Source organism: Alligator mississippiensis, chromosome 4, assembly GCF_030867095.1.
Source record: "Alligator mississippiensis isolate rAllMis1 chromosome 4, rAllMis1, whole genome shotgun sequence".
In the NCBI taxonomy this organism is placed as follows: domain Eukaryota; kingdom Metazoa; phylum Chordata; order Crocodylia; family Alligatoridae; genus Alligator; species Alligator mississippiensis.
In genome coordinates, this window is record NC_081827.1 from 152,005,654 (window position 1) to 152,021,585 (window position 15,932).

At 48.1% G+C, this 15,932-nt stretch overlaps 2 protein-coding genes across 4 annotated transcripts; one reads left to right on the forward strand and one right to left on the reverse strand.

Moving 5' to 3' along the window:
* Window positions 1-2,865: 2,865 nt before the first annotated feature.
* On the forward strand, window positions 2,866-10,698 carry MLX (MAX dimerization protein MLX). 2 transcript variants are annotated; one of them, XM_006273468.4, is made up of 8 exons: window positions 2,866-2,957; window positions 3,610-3,649; window positions 4,450-4,539; window positions 5,265-5,371; window positions 5,720-5,819; window positions 6,579-6,678; window positions 7,602-7,803; window positions 8,525-10,698. In XM_006273468.4, exons 1-8 carry the CDS (start codon window positions 2,913-2,915, stop codon window positions 8,579-8,581), a joined length of 741 nt encoding a protein of 246 aa, XP_006273530.1. In that variant the 5' UTR covers window positions 2,866-2,912; the 3' UTR covers window positions 8,582-10,698. The 2 variants fall into 2 exon arrangements, with proteins under 2 accessions (XP_006273530.1, XP_059582784.1); XM_059726801.1 differs by having other exon boundaries at window positions 8,490-8,556.
* Window positions 10,699-11,057: 359 nt separating this feature from the next.
* Window positions 11,058-15,915, reverse strand: PSMC3IP (PSMC3 interacting protein). Of its 2 annotated transcripts, none has more exons than XM_006273467.4 (8): window positions 15,807-15,915; window positions 15,623-15,729; window positions 15,379-15,468; window positions 14,414-14,525; window positions 14,083-14,228; window positions 13,208-13,261; window positions 11,811-11,870; window positions 11,058-11,612 (listed from the first exon to the last, which is right to left on the reverse strand). In XM_006273467.4, exons 1-8 carry the CDS (start codon window positions 15,838-15,840, stop codon window positions 11,553-11,555), a joined length of 663 nt encoding a protein of 220 aa, XP_006273529.2. In that variant the 5' UTR covers window positions 15,841-15,915; the 3' UTR covers window positions 11,058-11,552. The 2 variants fall into 2 exon arrangements, with proteins under 2 accessions (XP_006273529.2, XP_019355609.2); XM_019500064.2 differs by having other exon boundaries at window positions 15,337-15,468.
* Window positions 15,916-15,932: the final 17 nt, after the last annotated feature.

The following is a 15,932-nucleotide window of genomic DNA, read 5'->3' on the forward strand; positions in this document are numbered from 1 at the left end:
TCAGCAAGTGGGCGGACGAGAATCTGATGGTGTTCAACACTGATAAATGCAAGGTTCTCCACCTTGGGAAGAAAAACCCGCAGCATCCTTATAGGCTTGGCAGTGCTATGTTGGCTAGCACTATGGAAGAAAGAGACTTGGGGGTCATCATTGACCACAAGATGAACATGAGCCTGCAATGCGATGCTGCGGCTAGTAAAGCAACCAAAACGCTGGCTTGCATCCATAGATGCTTCTCAAGCAAATCCCAGGACGTCATTCGCTCCTCGTACTCGGCCTTAGTGAGGCCGCAGCTGGAGTACTGCGTCCAGTTTTGGGCTCCACAATTCAAAAAGGATATGGAGAAGCTTGAGAGAGTCCAGAGAAGAGCCACGCGCATGAGCAGAGGTCAGGGAAGCAGACCCTACGATGACAGGCTGAGAGCCCTGGGGCTCTTTAGCCTGGAAAAGCGCAGGCTCAGGGGTGATCTGATGGCCACCTATAAGTTTATCAGGGATGACCACCAGTATCTGGGGGAACGTTTGTTCACCAGAGCGCCCCAAGGGATGACGAGGTCGAATGGTCACAAACTACTACAAGACCATTTCAGGCTGGACATAAGGAAGAATTTCTTTGCTGTCCGAGCCCCCAAGGTCTGGAACAGCCTGCCACCGGAGGTGGTTCAAGCGCCTTCATTGAACACCAAGACGAAACTGGATGCTTATCTTGCTGGGATCCTGTGACCCCTGCTGACTTCCTGCCCTTTGGGCAGGGGGCTGAACTCGATGATCTTCCAAGGTCCCTTCCAGCCCTAATGCCTATGAAATCTATGAAATCTATGGCACAGCAGATCATGGCTGTCCAATTGGCAGCCCATGGCCCACTGCTGCCTGGCTGCTGCTTCTTCCATCCCTCCAGCTGCAATAGCAGTAAATTCTCTGTGCTCCCCTTTCTTCTTCCAGTTGCCAGAGCCATGGCAATTAACACTAGCACTGCTTCTCTGCTGCCAAGTTTCTGGACCCATGGGGAGCCCCATGGGCCAGATGATACAGCTCTATAAGCTGGATCTTGCCATGTGAAGAAATCCTCCTCAGTCTGTCTCACCTCTGTATTAGGACAGCCCAGGCCACTCTGTTTTTTCCTGTTTTGGTCAACCTGATCAACTGCCTAGTTTTGGTCAACCTAGTCACCTAGGTGCCTGGGCTGTAAAAATTCCTAGGGAGGGGGAAGCTCGCTCTTCCTTTGTCCTGAAGCGGGCATGTGGGGAAGAAGACAGGCAGTCATTCTGGGAACACAGACACAGAAGGATGTGCCTCCATGAGAGACAGACTCTCTGGAAGATTTGTAAGTAGAAATCTGGAATTTGGCTATTTAGAACTAAGTTTTCAGCTGTATGTTAAAAGGGCCACAAGCCCATATTTGAAAGGCTCAATTGATTCTGTTTTACTCAAGGCATTTTCTTTTAATATTCCTTTGTCCTGTACCCCTACCCCATTCTCTCCATCTGTGGTCAATAAAGCTATCTGTTACAGCTCACCTAGCTGTGTACTCTTGAGGGAAGAGGGGAGAGACAAGCCTTTTTGTTCTCTTTGCTCGGCTGAGCTGAGGGGAGTTTGGCTCTTTATTAACTAACACGGTCCTACCTGAGATTATCCTAGGAAGCTTCAGGCTATAAGGAGCACCCAGAGATATTACCAAGGGACCAAGCACCCCCAAAGCTGTCTTTATCTGTGTATCCCGGGCTGCAAAGAGCCTTAACAGAGACCAGTGCCCAGGTGGTGGCAGCGTTACCCCAGGCTTGTGGGTGTGCTCCAGGAAAGGGGATGGCCAGACATGGAGACTCCCAAAGCATGGTTTTGGGCCTGGCACAGTGAGGTGGGTGGCTTAGCATAGTAGCACCCCTTACTGTCCTGCCACAGCCCATAGGCCACTGAGCACCAGTGCTCTAAAGAGATAAACCAGACCAAGGGAGAGGGGCTCTTGGCTAGTGCGGGCTGATCTGCTGGAGCCTGCCCATGTGGGGCAGCCCTTGCAAGTGCAGCCGTACAGCTCTGTGCAGTCTGGTGTCCTGAGCCAACACTTGCGGTGTGGGTGCAAGCCAACTAAGCACTGTGACATCGCTCCCTCATACAGCACTGGCACGGTGTCACACGCCTGTTTCACAGAGCCATGCGTCTGCTGCCGGTGGCTCCCACGGAGTTCCCTGTGTAATCGAGCAAATCCGGGCTGAAGGAGATGAGGCTGCAGGACAGCAGGGGAAGGCGCGAAGGGGCCACGTGACAGGACAGCATGGGCAAGCCTAGAAATTTGCAAAGGGGAGCGTGGGCCGCCAAGCGCCTCATCCCCCGGGATCCGATTTAAAAAGAACCCCCAATTTTCGGTTAAAAAAAGGAACCCCAAATCCACATTTTTCCGTGATTTAAATGAAATAACAGATAGATAGATAGATAAACTATCTCTATCTATCTATCTATATCAGTGGTGTTTCATTTAAATCACGGAAAAATGTGAATTTGGGGTTCCTTTTTTTTACCCGAAAGTTGGGGATTATTTTTAAATCGGAGGAAACCAGGATCCCTGCTCCTCACATAACACAGCACAAGCTTTATGCAGCTAAAGAGACGCTGGAAGCGCTGGGCTCTGCCAGGGGCCTAGGGCCGGAGGGCTCCGTTTAAGATGCATGCAAGGCTTCATTGGGGTGAGGTAAAGCAAGCTGCGGGGCGGGAGATGGGAGCTGCGGAGCCGGAGAGCAGCTGAGGGGCAGCGGCAGGGCAGAGCGGCCCCTCAGCTGAGCCCGTCACCCGCAGCCAGACTACAACTCCCATCGGCCTCCGCGGCCGGGAGAGGCAGCTCCCGGAAGTGCCGCCCCACGAGGCCAGCGGATGCTGTGATTGGTTGGCGCCTCGGGAATCATATGACGAGGCAGCGGGAAGATGGCGGAGCCACTAGGCGCCGCGGCCGAGGACCCGTGGGGAAAAGTGAGTCTCGGGGGCTGGACGGTGGCCGGGATGGGACGAAAAGCGGGTGGGAGCTCGGGTGCTGGAGCGGGATCCCGCTGTCCCCGCTCCGGGCCCCCGCCACGAGGCGGCGCGGCCGGGCCCGGGGACCCGCAGGCAGGCGCCGCGGGGCCGCCTCAGCACGGGGGTTGAGGGTGCTGGAGACAGCGAGCCACCTCCCAGCCCTGGGGAGCGTCGTGCACGGCCGTCTGCCTAAACAGCAAATAATCATATAATCATATGAAGCAAATAACAGGGGGGAATTGTCGGCCAGTCATCTCGGGGCAGACACAACTGCCCAGTGCCCAGCCCCTCCCATTAGTCTCCGAGGGCATAAGTGTGCATCCCTGTCAAGACGGTACTGCAGGTTCCCAGAATAAACTGCAGTAAAACAAGGACGTGCCCAGTGTGCTGCCCAGCAGCACGGGCATAGCAAATTGCGCAGCAGCCTTGTTTGAGAGAGCAGCTGTTCTGCAGAGTGGGCTGTGGGGAGTCGACAGGCCATGGGCTACTTCTGTTGCTGACACACAGTAGCGTGATAGTTGATTGCGCAAAAGAGGAAACTGCCTTACTCACTGGCTGGCTTTTTTTCTCTTCTCTTCCCTTTTGCTTACACTGTCATCTGGCAACACAGCAGGTGGACTGTGTGTACAGCGACAATGGACTGGAGGCTCGTAAGTAGCTCTGTGCATTCCTCTTTCAAATATTGTCGGGTCAACTCTGCTGTTGCCAGACAAAAGAGCATAGATGAAACAGGCAGGGCACGCCAGTTTCCTGCATCATTTTAACGCTGGAAACTTAGCGCAAAGAATAATATGTGCGGAATGTAGGTTTTGTAAATATAAGCGGTGCATGGATTAAAACTTTAAAGGAGGGTTTAAATTAAGGGAAAGGGACGACTTGAACTTGTAAAGAATGATAAATGGATGTTTTTGTCTAGCTCTGGGACAGCGGTGCAAGCCAAAACGTGTAAGTAACAACTGGAACGTAGGGAGAAGGAAGCTTGAGATCTGCTGTCACTGCAGTTTGAGTGATCACACCCAGGCTGAGTGGTGCTGGGTGGGAAGTTATTTTTAAAACACGCAGTCTCTAATCTGATGATGCCTCGCCATATTCTCAGCTTTTTAAAGCAGAACTAATATCTCCCTTGTATCAGAGGCATGCAGAGTACGGGCCAGTTACCTGCTGAATAAGCTTCCCTGCTTCCGTGTTTTGTCCATGTTAAAGATTACAGTGAATCCCATTGGGGTTTAGCTGGTTCCTTCACAGCTCCTGAAAAATCTTTGCTGTCTACTTGTTGCTAAATCCACAAAACACCTACAACAGCAAACAGATACTAATTCTTATAGCTGGCTACCCTGTGCTTTACCCACCTGAGCTGAGCACCACACTGTATCCGTTTGGAACATCCCCTGGGATTTGAGATCCTTGCTCAGCTCACTGCTTCATGCATGACCAGTATTTTCTCTTCCAGCACTCTTTGTGGAAAGCAGTAGAAAGGGAAGCATAGTATCACGAGCGAACAGCATTGGCTCCACTAGTGCCTCCTCTGTCCCCAATACAGGTAAGGGCCATGGTGTCCCTTCTCCCTGTCTGTAGGTTAGTCCCTCCCTCAACTTGTCCAGCACTTAAGATGCTTTTGGTGCTCTTTCTCACTTATTTCTAACATGTGTTCTTCTCTGGCAAAAGCTGCTCACATGCAATCGCAGTAGCTTCCCTTGCCAGCTTGAGTATATATGTCTTTCATTCAGCAAAGGAGGATGGTGGGGAGCACCAGGAAGGTGTCGCAGTTTCCAACGAGACAGTTTGATAAGGCACTCCTGACTTGGGGCAAGGAGAAGAGTTAGTGTGAACAAATGGCCTGGCTAACGGAAATACCATCAAGAGAGTACTGAGCACCTGCCCTCTGAAAGAAAAAGACCTTGGACTCCAGCTTCCTGTTTTAATGCCCAAGAGATCTTCTCATGAGAATCCTGCCTACATTAGCCAGGGGCTTTGGCAAAAATGTGTTGCCCAGCTGCCTACTCACACCATGCTCTGGTGTAGGCAGCTGCCAGCAGGCCTGCAATGGCTCTGGGAGGTTCATCTTTGCCTTGTTTGTGCCCTGTTTGCAGCTTGTCTACCCAGTCAGTAATTGTGTCTGGGTCTGGACCAGAGTGCATAAAATGATTCCAGGAAGAGCATGCTCCCCCATTACCTCTGCACGTGCAGCTGCATGTCTGCCTCTGCTTCCTAGGCTCCAAAAGCGCCTGAGTTCTCTTTGACACAGTGACTCTTCTTCCGTTGCAGATGATGAAGACAGCGATTATCACCAAGAAGCCTATAAAGAGTCATACAAAGACCGGCGCAGGCGTGCACACACCCAGGCAGAGCAGAAGAGAAGGGATGCCATCAAGGTAACATCAGAGCAGCTATCAGACTGTTCTCTTGGATGGGAATACAGTTGGTCCTTTCCTTTTGTTACATACCTATAACGCGGGCATCCTGTGGTATCAGCATTCTTATTTCTCCCACATCAGGACACCCATATCCTTTTAGTTATCACAGTCACTGTGCCCCTAAACATTTGGCTTACTGGGGGCAGGTTATCAGCCCTGAGTAACTGCATCCTAGATGCCATATGAAGGAACTGGAGAGACAGCTGGGACTTTGGCACCTTATGAGACCACCTACTTGGCCACTGCCCTTCTGTCATGTGGTTTAATCTAAAAATGCCTGTAACATCATCTCTTCCTCTTGAACAGAAAGGCTACGATGACTTGCAGGCTATTGTGCCTACATGCCAGCAGCAAGATTTCTCCCTTGGCTCCCAGAAGCTGAGCAAAGCCATTGTCTTGCAGAAAAGTGAGTTGGGGGCAGAAAAGGGGCACATTCCTACCTAACCACTGCATCACTTTGCATCTATGCTGGGAATTCATGCTCCTGCAGCCACTGAGTGGGACACCAGCCATCCAGAACTAGACTGCAGTGAGGCAAGGGATGTCCCCACTTGCATTATTGTCCCCCACCCCCCATCTTTGGACTTTGAACTGCTGTTAGTGTTTTTCCCAGGACTTGCTCAGCATTCTGCTCCCTGCTGCTTCTCTCAGCTGGCTCTGCAGTTTAACTCTCCCAAGCTCTTGCTGATGTTCCAAAACACTTCTGCACAAATAACTTTGCAGCAAGGGGTTGAAATGTACAGCAGTATCAATTGTCATTTCGTCTGAGGCCAGTTGCCTCCCTCCCCAACATACCTCATTGTAGCTTAAGGGTATTTAAATCACTTGGGTTGAGGGAGGAGGTTGAACTAAGTGCCTAGAGCAGATTACCTCTTCGTCCACCTTGATCCCCAGGTGTTTGACAGAGCACACTGCTGCTCCCTCTTCTCTGGACCTGGGTCTCCCTCTGCAAAGTGAAGCGTTTTAGCAAATGCCTCTTTGAGACCAGAGAAGACTGGCTACTTGTCAGTTTGAATATGTAAGACCTACAGAGGTGACAGTGCAGTGGTTTAATCCTGACAGGGCTCTAGCATCTGTTCCTCCTGAAGAGAGACAGGATGCAGTGGCCTCTGGACTCTGCTTGCTTGAGTTTTCCTAAAGCCACTATCATCCCTTTGGTCTTTAGCCATTGACTATATTCAGTTCCTGCACAAGGAGAAGAAGAAACAGGAGGAGGAAGTTTCAACGCTCAGGAAAGATGTCATGGCCTTGAAGATCATGAAAGTGTAAGGAACTTTCCTCCCCCACCTTTGCCTCCCGGGCCCTGGAAGTTGGAGACACTGTCATGGACTCTTATAAATAGAGCCTGGCACCCTTTTCTTCTTGCATGTCCATCTTAGGGCTGGTTCTCGACAAGCTGAACTTGACAACAGATCGTAGTGGGAGGAGCATGACCTGAGCAAGGGACTCTTGACTCTGCTACTGGCCTCCCGTCATATACAAAAGGAAGGGTCTCCATTTCTTTGCATGTATTTGGGCACTTCTACACATGCATATTAATGCACAGCAATAAACTCTGGTGCATATCTCTCCAGAGTTCATTGCTCACAGGCTTCACATTTACACATACACCCAGGACTGCAATACATTGAGTTGGGTTGGAGCAGCCCCAGCTGGCAGAGGGTCCGGGGAGTCAGCCTGTAAGCATGGAGCTGCTCTGATCCAGCTCAACTATGGAGGGGTACAAGAGTGCAGGGCTAGCTGGCAGACAGCTCCCACACTGAAGCACCCTCATGCCCCAACCAGGTCATCATTTGCATGGGCGTTGCTGCACGCAAAAAAACTTCTGCAGCAGAATAATACTTGTATTTAAAAGTATTAACCTGCTGCAAAGTTTATTAGTTTCCTGTGGCCTGATAGGGCTGCACATGTAGACATTGCAACATTTATTGCAGAGGTAATTAGGCGACTACAGCGAATGTCTCATGTAGATGCACCCTTTTTCTACATGAGCTTAACTGCAAGATCTTTTGCCTTAGCCATACAACCAGCTTTAATATTACAAGCAAAGCAAAGGCCCTTCAGAGGACAGTGCAGAACTTCCAGAGGCACCTCCCTAACTCATGTAACCTAAATGTGGGAAGTATGTCATGCAAGTGCTGGCTCCCCAGGCCTGCCATTTTAATCGGACTTCTTTGGTGCATTTCAGAAACTATGAGCAGATTGTGAAAGCTCACCAGGATAACCCCAATGAGGGGAAAGACCAGGTGTCTGACCAAGTCAAGTTTAATGTTTTCCAAGGCATCATGGATTCTTTGTTCCAGTCATTTAATGCCTCCATCTCAGTAGCAAGTTTTCAGGAACTTTCAGCATGCGTCTTCAGCTGGATTGAGGAGCATTGCAAACCACAGGTAAGGAGCAGAGAGCCACAGTCAGTGTAATAAGCAGGGGAATTTTGGAAAGCCAAGCATCTGTAGCTTATTATAAATCACCCTGAGTTTTTCTAGGTAAGGGGGTGGGGTATAAATCTAAATAATAGTAATAGATATTAGCAAATGCAAAACAATGCAGATTGAACAGTGTATGTTAATTCTGTTTTCCTGGTCTCTGGATTCACCAACTGGGTATCATTGGGACAGCCACCGAAAGCAGAGATCTTGGTCTGTTTAATGACAGGCCTTTGCTGGATATGGCATCCCATACCTGTGTCACCACTTAGAAGGCAGACAAAGAGCAAGTCCAGGGGAGCGAGGGAGAGAGATTAGCACTTTTGCTTCAGGGTACATACCAACTTCTTTCCACTAGGGAATAGAAAAAATCTTTTCCTAGATGTTGGTGGTACAGCTGCCCAGTCAGTTCCTTTAAGTTAGTATGTGCCCAGTCAGGTAGGATGGGAACTTGGTCTGATACAGACTGAGCCTCAGGTTCCCAGCAGTATTGAGGCACCAAAGCCACATACCTCACCAGGGTTTGTTCTTGTACCAACGCTTAGCTACAGCTCGGCAGTCAGCCTGGCTGCCCTCAAGAGAGTGCCTCGGCCCATCTTACACTAGTACCTAGGGAAGCCTACCCAAAGGGAACGCTGTTGTTTCTACAGAATGGCTGATCCTGCCTCCTCCTTACTCTCCTCAGACCCTGCGGGACATTGTGATCGGGGTTCTACATCAACTAAAGAGTCAGCTCTATTGACTGCGCTCCCTGTGGTGCCCCAGTGGCATGAGCTTTCTTCCTCTTACCAGGCTACAGAAATGTGGGGCACCACTTAGCTGAGCAGGTAGCAGGTTCCAGGAAAAGCTGGTCTGTTTCCCTTGTGGTTATTTGTAAAGTTTTTCTCTGGATTATTTATTGTATTAACTATGAAACCAAAACTGGGCATGTAAGTGCATGTCTTCTCCACAGATACTGTCACAGTCTGTATCACCAAAGTATCTGTAGGGACTGAGTCAGCAGAGAAGGGAAAACATATCTGTTAAATACAATCCTCCTTGTCACAAGGAAGGAAAGGGTCTCTGGGCCAGGGTTGTGAGGCAGAGTAGGCCTAGCCTGTACCAGCTACAGGAGCTAAAGTGGTGAGATGAGCCTGCTCTGTAGCCTTCAGATTACCTGTTCTGGTGGCAGTGCCTGCAATATAACTGTTGCCTGGACCACACAGCACTTCCTGCATTTTAGACTTTCAAACCAGTAAGATGCCAGCCTTAAGTATCAAACTCTACAATATAGTTATTCAGTGAGTACCTTGGCACTGTAGAGTTTGAGATGAAGAGGCAGTGGCAGTGAGAATTTGTGTTGCATTACATTACATTTATATCCAGCCACTACAGTGCTGGACTTTAAAAGCATGTGAATGGAAGCAGAGCAACTCTAAAATTCTAGACCCCAAGGCAAAGGATGTGAATCACCCTGGCAGTCCAGGAAAGAAGCTGACTTCCACTAAGGAGGGTTAAGGATAAGCTTCCCTGGAAGTAGGGTCTCTCATCACTGCAAACTTTGACAGCTTCTGTAGCAGCTGATACTAGCTTCTCAGAGACAGGCCACTGCTTTCTTCTAGAACAGTTTGGTTATTTAATCTAGCCATGGGACAGAGGATCACTTACTTATTTGCGCAGAACTTTCAGAAAGACAACAGAAAGCAAGCTAGGTGGGGATGGCCAAATCCTGCTGCAACAAGAGGGTCTTAATACCAAACAGCATGAAAGCTGCCTCTCCCCACTGGGCAGATATGGATGGTGTAGGGCTTCTCTGGGACAGCTGCTAACTGACCTTTCCCACTCTAGCCATGTTTCCTTCACAGTGAAATAGGAGTACAGTTTTCTGTACAGGCTTCTCTTGCCATCTCAGTTTAACTGCTGAAAGATCTCTGGTTTCATCTGACTTGAGTTTCTGATAGTCACAATGTATGGGGAAAAAGAATGGTGCATGTAGCAGAGCTGCTGTCAATTTTAATCTGCTTTTGTTTAGAAGTGTAGTTTTATATTTAAAAAAAATACCTCTTGCCTTTTGTAAGTCAAGGAAGTCAGACTGAAGTGTTATTAACTTGAGTTTTGCAGCCACATACTTTTTCTGGGAAAGACTTTAGCCAGGCACCCACTGCTCTCAGTCTAACAGTCATATCTATGGCAGATACTTGGCAGCTGTCTACTAAGTAATAGTTCTTTATCACCCAGACAGAGTGAAAGGATTGGAATTATCCTGAAGTGGCTTTTACAGAATATGCTCACTGATGATCATATTCCTACCACCAGGCTCAAATTAGTAGCAGTAACAATTTTGCATTTCTTTATCTTAGAATTCTTTAGCAATAAAAGTTAGGTTTCCAGTGTCAGGCTAGTTGCTTTAAACACGGAAGCAGAAGGATAGTGTTTAAACCGCTCTTTCTACTGAAGTTTAGTAAAGGAAAAATTACTGTCAGTCTTGGATTTTAGTAAAAGAATCATTTCTACAAGCCTTGCATTGAATGTCCCTTTTCAGTGAAGACACAGCATGGAGCCCTAAAGAGTCTAACTCTTTGCAATGACACACGTAACTGTTTAAAGAGAATTACACATCATGAGGGCCATTAACAATATGGCTGCATTACAGAAGTGTGTGTCCATTGCTGTGCTGTAAAGAAAATATCCTGTTTGAAGCAATAGGCAGTGCTTTACTGTTAATGATAGTGACATGTGTTACTCTTTTCTGAGCCTCCTTCAGAAGCAGCCAGCTTTCTTGTGTGGAAGAACCTTGGGCTTTTGCAGACCTCACAAATGGAAATGAAATATTTTTCTATCGTGAAAAGTAATTATAATAAATTTTGCTAAACGTTTTAATTATTCTTCTCCTTGTTTTCTTCCACTACTGAATAACTAGAATCTTCCACCTAGGATCACATGGTAGAACTGTTTTTTCAAAAGCAACTAGGTGATATTTGGATGCCCATTTTGACAATTGCTGTTCAGGCTTCTATATTAGAATCACCCACATCCACCCAATCTGAAGTGGTGGCATGATCTCCCCATCCACGTATGTTTTACTATTTTCAGTGTCATTTAGGCCAAACTACACCCCATCCATCAGGAAGGCTCCCAAAACCCCAGATTAACTGGGAAGCCTCTCCCATACTACCAGAACATGCAGCGTGAGACAAGGGGACATTAGAAGAGGGTGTATCACTGAAGGGAAGCACAGCTAAAATGAGAAGCACAGTGTTTAATGAATTATACTCCTGTGTATAGCATTACGGCATGGTACACATCATGGGAAGCAGTCCCTGCTCACTATTAAATACACTGAGGTGTCAGTACAGCTCTCTGCAAGTGTAATAAACAACTGGTTTATTTAGTCTTTCCTAGGCACACCCCTCCTCCCTCTTACTAGAACACCTACTTGGTGGCAAATCAACAGTAAAAAGTCTTCTCCCACACAACTCTTCAGCCACACTGGCTCAACTGCCCATTGCAATGAAGGGTAGAAAAAATAATGGACTCTTCTGCATGCGAGATCATGCCTTTGGTCCTATCCCCTCTAACTGCCTTCCAGATTGCAAAGCATTTTAAAACAAACATACATAAAAGATGCAGGACAAAACCAAACCCTGCAGATGATTGTGAGTTTCAGAACCAGCGCCCATTGTGCTCCATGCTGGCTAGTTCTTTTCCCTGGAGCAGAGGTTTCCATCAGCTGCTCAGACAGCTGCTGGCAGAGTCACATTGTGGTCCTCATCCGTTTCTATTCCAACTTCCTCCTGCAGAAGAATAACATAGCTTCTTTACCAAGGACTAGAAGGCGAGTTACTTGCTGTGCAGCAACATCTGAATTCAGAAAAAAGGCTCCCTTCAGGGACTTGCTCAGAGTTACGTTGATTGAAACAAATATACCCTACCATGGACAGATACCTTCAAAGTTTAGGACTAGTCAGGAGCACAGATGCCTTTGTACTTACAAAGAACTGTTTCTTGCTTTTGGGATAGCCTTCCAGAATTGCATCGAGTAGTTCAGTTGCCTGGCAAAACAATAGTTAAGAATCAGTTATGCTTCTTCAGTCAACACAAACATTTAAAAGTCAAATCTGGAGAGTCTCGCTATACACTTTCAAAAGGATGGAGGCTTCCCAGGGTAAGAACTCTACTTTGCATATTCCCAGGGATGTATGGGGTAGCCATATTGATCTCAGACAAATACATCCCTGAAACATGGAAGATGCCATATTTTAGCCTATTTTCGAATTATAAATCTCATTGCTTAAACAAGAAAGATTTTTACACCTCCCTGCCTTTCTACTATCTGACACCACCAGGGAAGAAATCCTGCCTTATCTGTATATCAAAGAGCAACTCACACAAAGGAACTCTCATGGACCCAGAGGAACATACATCCATCTTCAGCTTTCTCTTTGCAAAATGAAAGTGTTTATTTTCTACCTAAGGAGACTTTTATCATTCTTAATTTTCCCTCAGCCTGAAGTAGGGCATGTGTGCCCAAAAGCTTGTAAAGAAAGATAATGTTTTTATGATTTCTTAGTTGCTCTAATAAAAAGTATCATCTCTGAACCAAGAGGTTTAGGGTTTTGCATATTCCCAGGAAGACTCCAGCACATGGGGGGAAATATCAAGTTAAGCACTCAAGTGTGGCTATGGGTTAATAGACACTACAAGGAAATGGCTACCAAACAACTAGAAGGCTCTTCTTCCCTTATACATTTCAAGACACTATGTGCTGATTATTTGCTTTCTTTGCAATCACACACTGATGCATTTAGGAGGAACTAAAGGACTAAAACCCCCAAACAAGCTGACCCTAGCAAGTGGCAAAATAAGTTGTCCCTGGAAAACCAAAGATGCTGATTTGGAGGTTTGCCTCACTGTTAATACCCCGACTGAGTATTCGATTCACTGGAGTTAAACACTGGTACCCTAAAAGTACAGTTCTTTTGACCTCTGACTTCCAAGATCTGTTCCCTCAGATACCCGTTAGCACTTCCAACCCTACAGACCTGGTGATGGAAGCTAGCTTGCAACACCATTAGAAGAGGGGATGTGGCATTGTTTGTACCAATTTTGCCATCTGAAATGGCACCAGAGAAGTCCCAAGTATCACTACTTCAAGATAAGCAGGTTCTGAGGTTCTCTCAACTGCTGATCCTTGGTTAGATTTTCCAGTTCCCTTCACAGCTGGCAGGCTACTGAAGAAAGCTGGAGCTGGCTAACACCAAGTTCAGGGCTGCTGCACATGTCATTCAGCAACAGGCACCTTCCCCCATGAGAATATAATATCACCTCATGCGCATTATTGCCACCACCCACTGCCCATCAAACCAACGTTGGGAAAAAAAGTCACTACCATTCTCTTCCTCCTCCTCCATTCTTTACAGTATAGCTTTCTCTCGTTATAAACCTGCAATGAAAAAAAAAGACTGAGCGAGTAACATTAACCCAATAGCTCCCCCAAAAAGAACAAGTGTGCATAAGGCCAGCAGGACATTTCCAGAGAGATAGCATAAAATCAGACCCAGGTATAGTGAAATTCCTACTTAATGTTAAGATGCCCAGGTACAGACAATACAGGCCACTGCTTGATAGAGGGAAATGCTTCCAAGCAGACTGTTTAAGTGGATAGTTTCAGAGGTGAAAATGCAGAACTATATTAATAAAAATTGCCTTAGTTGCAGCCCAAAGTTAAGGTTCACAAGGAAGAGTTGCTCTGGAGTGTCTATGAAGTGCCGCACAAACAAAGCTCATGCACGGTGAACGGTCTGCAAAGGACACTAGGGAGCAGGACAATTCCAAGACCTCGGGCTCTGGCTTTCCCTCCACCAGGCTGCAGTTAGCTGTACTTGGGGCAGAAGATCACTTGAGCACATCTAGTAGGAATGGCCAGGTAGCATAAGAGCCTAGAGATGATGCCATTAAGAGGCACAGCTGTATCTTACACAGGAGCATCTAGACATCAACTGAGAAGAGAATAGTCCACAATGGAGTTTCAGATATCTCCCACCACCTCTTCAATCCTTCAGTACTCAAAAGTCAACCATGAAAGATTTATTGCCCTCCCCCAGCATTCAGGCTCCTACACAAGTTAAGGAGGATAGCGGCTGTGATGTCAGCAGGAGCTAGAGCGGTTTTAAAGCTAGAGATTATTTAATAGTATCCAAGTAGTACTGAGCTGGGCTCTCTGCTTCGGTATTCTTAGGGCCACAGCCTGATCCAGCTCTTTACCTTCTCTTTTTCTTCAGGAGTCACATGGTTGGCTGCAGATTTAATTCTCTCCAGTTTTTCCGTGTAATTCGCGCAATCTTTTTTTAACTCTTCAATCTCTTTAATCATCTCTGGGGTTGTCATTGAGCCATTCAGATCCTTCAGTTCTGGAATGCAATTGCTAGTTATCCACGAATGCCAACAGCTGGAAGGCAATAGTTAGCATTCATGCCTGCACAAAGCCACAAGCCATACTGGTTCCAGTCTTATAAAGGTTTCACCACACACTTCATGCTGGCCTCACAGACAAAACTAATCTACACATACACAGGATCAGAAATTTCAGACTCACCCAATTCCATCTGGCGGCAGCTTTGTTGAAGAGTTTGTACTTTTGAAGAAAGATCAGAGATTTCATTGTCCAAGACTTTAAGCTCAGAATCACTCACTGCGGGAAACTGATTCTGAGACAAAAAACAATGAGCTAGTTACAGAAAACAAGTCCCCTTGAAAATATTCCACGTGATCACCAACACCATTTGCAAATAACAAGCTTAGGTCCTTTTCTTCCAACTGCATTTACCTCTGAATTAATCATGAAAAAGTGTCAATACACTCACAAGTGTATGATCCTCCCCAAAGAGTGGTGTTTCTGCACCTCAGAGGAGTTCATTGCAATGCAGAACAATTGCTAATAAATGGGTTAGACTGGCATCTCTTTAATATTAACAGAAGGTGCAAAGAGAGCATTAAACAGCCCATTTAAGGTTAGTAAGCTGGTGACCTGCCTTCATTTTTAACAATTAATATAGCATCAAACTCCCCTGTGCCCCAGGCCAGATCTGCACTGTGGGGTTCGTTGTGGACCAGACTAGGATAGGCCTGGTGCAGACTGCATGTGACCAGCAGGAGCAGTGGCAATAAAATAAGCATGAACACAGCCTGCGCTCACCCTACTGTCACAGGTGCCCCCCCCACCACAACTTCCAGCATGCTGGATGAAGTGTCTCCGTAGGACAGGCCACGTTTGACCCATCTGAATGGGATACACAAAAGACCCCATGCTGCTCTGGGCTGCCAGACAAGCCACCTGTTCCCAGATGCTGCTCACGCTCTGGTCTGACACTACTTTGTACACTGAAAAGCTATGGAAATCAACACTCTTACAACCCGTGCGGCCTCCGCAGCAGCAAGAGCAAGGGCAGCTGTATGAAGAAAGAGGAGAGGAGAGGAGAAGAGAGAGCAGAGGTGACCACAGGCAAAGCCGGTCCTCACATAACAGAGGTGCGTTTTCTGGAGACCCAGTGGCAATGTCACCTGGTCGGGGAAGTAGATTTTCTGCTTCCCATAGACCTTCTCCTTGATCTTCCCTTGCTGCGCCAGCTGCTCCAGCGCCTTCACCACGGCCTGGTGCGAGAGAGAGCGGGGTGGGGACGGGACCCGGGCGCAGCGGGGCCGCGGGCCGGGCCGGACCCAGGCCCGCCCGCGGCTGAGACCGCGGCCCCCCTCCCGCGCCGACACCACGCGCCCCCCTCCTCCCCCCCGCGCCGCCCGCCCTCACCGTCTTGCCCAGGCCGTGCTCGCGCTGCAGGTTGCCGAAGGCGTCCTGCGCGCTGTGCGGCCGATTCTGTTCCTGGAGGTAGCGCAGCAGGATCGCGGCGGCGCCGCCTGCGGGGGGGAAACAGCGGTCACGCGGGGGACCAGGGCCGGGGCCGGGAGGGGGAGGAGGGGCCGGGACCGCTCACCCGCCGCCGCGCCGCTCTCTCTCCCTTTGCTCATCCTCGCGCGACGCCCGTTGAACGAACCGCGGAAGCGGAAGGAATTCTGCGCGGCGCCGCGCCCCCCCCCACGCCCCTCCACCTGCGCGAGAG

What these genes read in the sequence shown, in the direction of transcription:
- PSMC3IP (XM_019500064.2), bottom strand. Translation starts at nt 15,840, where the DNA reads ATGAGCAAAGGGAGAGAGAGCGGCGCGGCGGCGG. An exon ending in CTGCCGCCAGATGGAATTGG is followed by an intron (nt 14,229 to 14,413) that starts GTGAGTCTGAAA and finishes ATTGCATTCCAG; the next exon opens with AACTGAAGGATCTGAATGGC. An exon ending in AAAGCAAGAAACAGTTCTTT is followed by an intron (nt 11,613 to 11,810) that starts GTAAGTACAAAG and finishes ATTCTTCTGCAG; the next exon opens with GAGGAAGTTGGAATAGAAAC.
- MLX (XM_006273468.4), top strand. Translation starts at nt 2,913, where the DNA reads ATGGCGGAGCCACTAGGCGCCGCGGCCGAGGACCCGTGGGGAAAA. An exon ending in CTCCTCTGTCCCCAATACAG is followed by an intron (nt 4,540 to 5,264) that starts GTAAGGGCCATG and finishes CTTCCGTTGCAG; the next exon opens with ATGATGAAGACAGCGATTAT. An exon ending in GCCTTGAAGATCATGAAAGT is followed by an intron (nt 6,679 to 7,601) that starts GTAAGGAACTTT and finishes GGTGCATTTCAG; the next exon opens with AAACTATGAGCAGATTGTGA.